Raw genomic sequence first — 6000 nt, 5'->3', positions numbered from 1 at the left:
TTTATCAGTTTTTCACATTGCTAGAGATCAAAGCTAGGGCCTGTAATTGCTGGATAAATGCTCTGTTTCTCAGCTGTAGCTCAAAGCTATATCCCTATGTTGATTAATCTAGTAGACAAATATCTTTACCATTACAGTTAATTGATGAGTTTTTTTTTTGTAGAAAATACAGGCTTGAAAATAATATAATGAACTCAGCACAAACATTTATTTTTAGAATAAAATGAAATTTTTGCTTATAAATAGTGGTTATAGATTATGAACAATATGATTTTTAAGTATGATGGATTCACAAAGCTACCAATAGCACTCACTTAAAAATTTCATGAAATCACATTTTCTATATTTTCAAATTTTTACTGTTTCTCAGAACAATTCATTCATTTTCCATATATTACTCCCTATCAGAGAGACACAAACAAACAACAACAACAAAAAAAAACCAATGGCTCATCCCTTTCCTTTCTTAGACACAGTGTCCAAAACCTGTCACAAGAGGGCACAAAAGTATATTTGTTGTAGAAATGCCCGAAAATAGATCATGATTATCTAAATATGCTCAGTGAAATTTTATATGTTTTTCCTAATGTGATACATGATGACAGTTTTAAATTCATGCTCTGATGCCTAAATGTTGGAGAAGTTCACTGACTTTTATTTAAAAAGATCATTAACTGTATCATGACACACTGATCCTTGTGTTCCTTCTTCCAATCATGTGATCCATGCTGGCTTGTGAATTTTACCCTGGTGAGTTCCTTAAATATAACTTCATTTACCCTGTGTGCCTTCCCAAGGTTTCAGAAAGCCACTAGTCATCGTCTGGTTTACTTTTTTGAATAGTATTTTCAAAATAATATTTAGAATTAATATTGACCCTTTGTTATGAAGATAAGAAGAAATTGGTAAGGCTAACTATGAAGTGATGAGACTTCTTCTTAAGTACTGAATGATCACAATGAATCCTAATGTGTATCTTCAAGGTAAGACAGAGGAATGTGATGTCTGAAAACGATAAAAACGGGTGACTGGCTTCCCTCTATGCATGGAATTACTAAGACTACCCCATTCAGTACTTCACCAAACCTAAAAGAACCTTTCTTCTTTTCCTTAATCTATTCTCTCTTCTTTTTCTTTCCTGTTTTGCCAAATTTTTTATAAAAAAATAAACAACATTTTGCTACTAAGAATACAGCAGCTGTTGTGCAGGCCAGCAGAAACCCAATCACATCCAGAGAGTGGTACTGGAACCAGCTGAGGTCATGGGCTGCCACCCGAAGGTGCTTGGCTCCTTTGTGGCGCATGACAAACTCAATCCAGAAGACGGCTCGGTCGAGAGGCTTCACTGGCTGATCGTGGTGAATTCTCGATAGTCTCATGGCATTCTCCTTGTAACTAGAAGACAAATACACAAATAAAAATGAGGTTTTGTTTTTGTTAAAGGTAAGTATGTAATATATGTTTTACATTACACAAGCCAAGGTTCATTTCTGTGTTGAAAAAGTTTGATGCTTGCTTGAACTTTCATTAGTCACATAGGACTTGAAGAATTGCAAAGTGGGAGATGTGGAGAAAACATACTTGTTAATGTAATGTGCTCAAATGCAGACCTAGAAAGTCTTTAATATACAGTTATGAATGAAGGCCTTAACTCTAATGAAAGAATTTTGACAATAAATGAAATTTAATATTTAAGACTTACAAGATCCAGATGGTGAATAGACCAATAATATAGACTAACATCATTTAAAGCATCCATATTCATGACTACTAATTTCTAAGCAGACATGTAAGAGTTACGGAGAGTAGGAAGTCAATGTCAGTGGATAATTTTACAGTTCTGAGATCTTTTGCACTTTGATATCCATGGCTGTGGGGACATATGCTGGAAAATAGTCCATCTATCGAGAGGGGGGGGGCAGCACAAATTGGATTCAGTGGGCTAAAAAAAACTATCATGAACTCATGAGGTGAGTGGGGAAGTGAAGGGTGGATCTTGAAGGAGTTAGAAGGAGGAATGGGGGTTGACTATGATCAAAATACATTGTTTGCATGTGTGAAATCCTTGAAGTTTTAAAACTTATATTAAAAAGACAAATAATAATAGGTGATGTGAAGTTGGGGTAATAAGGTGGGGATGAACATGAGGGAGGTGAATGTAATCAAAATACATTGTATGAAATTTTCAAATTAACAAAAACATTTTTAATTTCTTAATTAAAAATATAAATGAATAAAAATAAAATTTAAAACACCTACCTTTAAGATTTATACTGGACTGTATCTAGTTAAAAATAATAGGTTCACAAGCTCCTTGCAATGAATTTTATGTAAACTGTAGTATGGCAAAGTATTTTTGATTTCTAATGCATATTTTGGGACAATATTTTCACTATGATAAAAGATTTTGAATTTAAAATTTTCATGTACATGATTGAAAATGATAAATAGAAATAAAATTGAACAATTATTATAAATGAATCAGGGAAATCAGGAATCATATTTACATGCTTATTATTTCACATGTTTCATAGTAGTGATTAGTGGCAGGGAAAATACTCTAGATAATTAAAAACATCACAATTTATAAACATAATTTTTCATATTTATTATTTTTTGTGAAATCAGAGAATGGAATACAAAGACCATAATGCCCCTTTGATCTAAGATAATTTCAGTAGTATTAGCCTTAACGGTCTTTCAAATGACTTGTAGCTTTGTATTTAAGTGGCATTTTCTAAAAGTAGTAATAATTCCATTTTCTTGAATAGTTTTAAAGTGAAACACAAAATCTAATAAAAATTCTGTGTTCTTGAGTTGAAAATAATTATAGAATTTTCCTACTTTGATATTTAATAAAAATGACTCCAATTATCAGCAATTAAAGACTTGCTGTTGATGTGGTTGATTAGACTTTAAGGTCAGACTTAATGGAAAATAATAAGTCACAATAAGAATTACTGATACTCCTAACCCATAACCCAGTTCCTTAATTATGATTGTTATAAAATACAGACAATTAATAAAATACTCAGAAATAGCTGTTAAAATTAATGCTGATAACAGAGTATTGATATTTATCAGTGATTAACAATAAACATATTACCATTTCCATTTTATACTTACTGAATGATTTGTAACACTGAACTACTTATTTATTAGTCTTTGATATGATCACTTTATGTGAATTTATTCATGATATTATATATTAAAAGACTGACAATATTTAAAGCCAACAATTTTTTTCTACTGTTAGGAAATAACTTTAGCAGTCAGAAATGAAATAAATGATGCTAAGATTAGTCTCATTGTACCTGAAAATAAAACAATCATAAAGGTATGAATTATTGGAATATTTCCAGAATGACAGACAACCAAGGACAGGCAGGCTGTTACAGGACTCAGTACTTACGAAGGTTCATTAATGACTGCTCTCACAGCATTGAGCAAATCTGCACTTGTCATGGTGTTCATGTTCACCTCCACAGCTGCTCCTTTGGCCTTCATATGAGCGATGTTATCAGGCTGATCAGCAAACATGGGGACTCCCACCATAGGAATCCCATGGTAAATGGCTTCATAGATCCCATTCGTTCCACCATGAGTGATGAAAGCTCTGGTTTTAGGATGTCCTATTTGGGGGATAAAGGAAGAAGTGAGTGTAGACTTCAGATTAACACACTGTCAGAATTTCAGGGTAGAAGACATGAAATGCTAAGTTCAAAATATTGATTAATACACCAGTTTCTTTCAAAGTTGAGGACACTGCAGAAATTATCTCCTTTTTCATTGTCTGATGATATTACTGAGGTGAGGACATCTGACTTCTAATGGAAACTTGAATACTAATGAGAATCTCCCCTTAAGGTATTCTTTTGGAAGCAGGGAAAACATGAATCTATACAATTAATGGCTACCAATTTAATTATATTTGATTGGAAGATGAAGGCTTGGGATGCAGCTCAGTGGTAAAGCACTTGCCCTGTATGCATGATTTCCTAGGTTAAATACCCAATACTACTCAAAAAGGAAAACTTGAGGTGAAACATAAAAGCCTACCTAGATTATTAAATGTTTTCAGCTAATTCGATGCTAAGCAGCAATTTGGGTTGTCTGTTCCATGACTAAACAGCTTTTTTGGCTCTAGAGTCTTACCAAGAAGATCATTCTGGGGAATCCAATCAAAAAGCCGAGTGTTGGATCCTAACATGGATGGTTTTGTTCCTTTGTATCGCCATAAAACCTGTGGAAGACAATGCTGTGATTTTGCAGGTAAAAACACACAAGGGTGGTTGAGGGAGTAGAATTATTTAGAGCAAGCATAAGCTACATAATTTAGATAGTGCTTGAGAAAGGGTTTATAAATAAGGTTGCAAACACTGAGATATATGATAGGGCTGCCTATGACTAACTGTTCATAACAGCTTCTGCTGTTAGTCTATTAAGCACAGCATTATGACCGCTGTCTATTACTGAAAAGCCATTAGAGGTGAACTAGAATACAAATAGGGCTGTCTTAACAAGTGCAAACATAAGGGTCTAATCCTTTAAGGCAAACATAAATGCCTTATACATTTATTAATTCCATATGATTAGTCACGCAGCTCTCATCTTACTAATGCAATGATTTTCAAAACTATAACTAGCCCGCCTTTACTTGTGGTGGTCAGCACTTTTAGACTTGAGGACAGTCTCCCTTCCTTTCCCCTTTGCACTTTCCTGTTTCCTTTTCTCCTGTTCTTTTCTAATTTTCCCTCTACCACCTCTTTAAGTCTATCTCAATCTCTATATCTCACTTCAGTTTTTGTAGCATTTCACTTCTTTTAGAGGGAGAACTTGATAGGGTTTGCCTATAATGCACCTTTGGAAAAGTATTTTGCTGATATTTAAACAATTTTTACATACTTGTAGTAATAAGGCAAATTTCTAGTAACTAAATGTGGAAGACTGTACGTGACAAGTCTAGAAATTAAAATCCCAATTTTTAAGATTCTTATTGGCATATTACCTTTATACATATATGGGCTCTAGCCAGCACAAAAATATTATTAGAGTATTACATGAATACCCAATAATTAGATTATAGAATTATAATGATAAACTTCAAGGTAAACTGAATATCAGAAAGTAGAAATACATACTCGTTTAAAACAAAATTTGAATTTTTGTTTTTATAAGTAGAGAATATTCAGTTTAGAAAGAATAATAGACTGGCAGTTTCTACCTCTAAAACAAAACCTCTTACATTTTGATAAAATTTTAATAAGATTCAAGAAGTTGAAGTATAGTTTTAAGCATGATTTCTCTCTAAAACTGCATATTCTCTTACTTTTCATGGACCATGTTTGTAAGTCATATGCCAGGTATTTAGCAGCAATCAATCCAGGCCACATGATTAGTATGCACAAGATCTGCACAAGCTCAAGCTTGATAAAACCCTAGCATGAAGAGGGAAGGTGGGCCTAAGGACCTGTCTCCAGCTGAGGCAGTTGCTGTTGGCAACTGATAGCTATAGGGAGAAGGAAAGTCAGTTTTCTTTAAGATTGTGGCCATGGAAGGTAGACCATGCTACAGAGGATGGCAAGACACCCAGGAGTATATGGGCAATACACATTACAACCATGGACTTAGAAAAAGAGGGCTAAAGATATGCAGGTAGGGCAATGGGGATGATCTTGGGAAGAGCTGGGAAAGGGGGTGATCAAAAATATATTGTATGAAATTTTCAAAGAACCAATAAAATTTAAGTGGCCTAATATTTTCTTCTTCTATTAACTGTACATGGCTATAAAATTATGTATCTCCATAGTAATGAAATAATATTAAAAATGATCAAACATGCCTAAAAACACTATTTACATGTTCTCAAAATATTTATTGAAAGTTGGTGTCCGCTGTGCTCAGTAGGTAACTGGTTTTAGCTTCTACCTGTGGAGAACACTATGAACTGCACTCTCTCCAGACTCTCAAAGCTGCTTGCTGCCAGGATCAGAATTTGTA

General features: G+C 33.8%; 1 protein-coding gene across 5 annotated transcripts in view; it reads right to left on the bottom strand.

Moving 5' to 3' along the window:
- Positions 1-1046: 1046 nt before the first annotated feature.
- The window catches only part of LOC103731120 (UDP-glucuronosyltransferase 2A1), a 29317-nt gene continuing 24363 nt past the window's right edge, over positions 1047-6000 (bottom strand). For 4 of the 5 annotated variants that reach the window (XM_008829452.3, XM_008829437.2, XM_008829456.2 and 1 more), the window contains 3 exons: positions 4156-4243; positions 3413-3632; positions 1071-1395 (listed from right to left, as the gene is read on the bottom strand). In XM_008829452.3, the coding sequence (XP_008827674.1) occupies positions 1116-1395; positions 3413-3632; positions 4156-4243 (588 nt within the window). In that variant the 3' untranslated portion in view covers positions 1071-1115. Of the gene's footprint in view, positions 1396-3412; positions 3633-4155; positions 4244-6000 lie in introns of all 5 variants that reach the window. The other variant, XM_008829451.1, reaches the window with a different exon arrangement.

The sequence above is a fragment of the Nannospalax galili genome, unplaced genomic scaffold (assembly GCF_000622305.1).
Source record: "Nannospalax galili isolate Female #2095 unplaced genomic scaffold, S.galili_v1.0 scaffold50, whole genome shotgun sequence".
Classification (NCBI taxonomy): Eukaryota; Metazoa; Chordata; class Mammalia; order Rodentia; family Spalacidae; genus Nannospalax; species Nannospalax galili.
The sequence above is the reverse complement of the archived record's forward strand: the minus strand, read 5'-3'. Positions and strand labels throughout refer to the sequence as shown.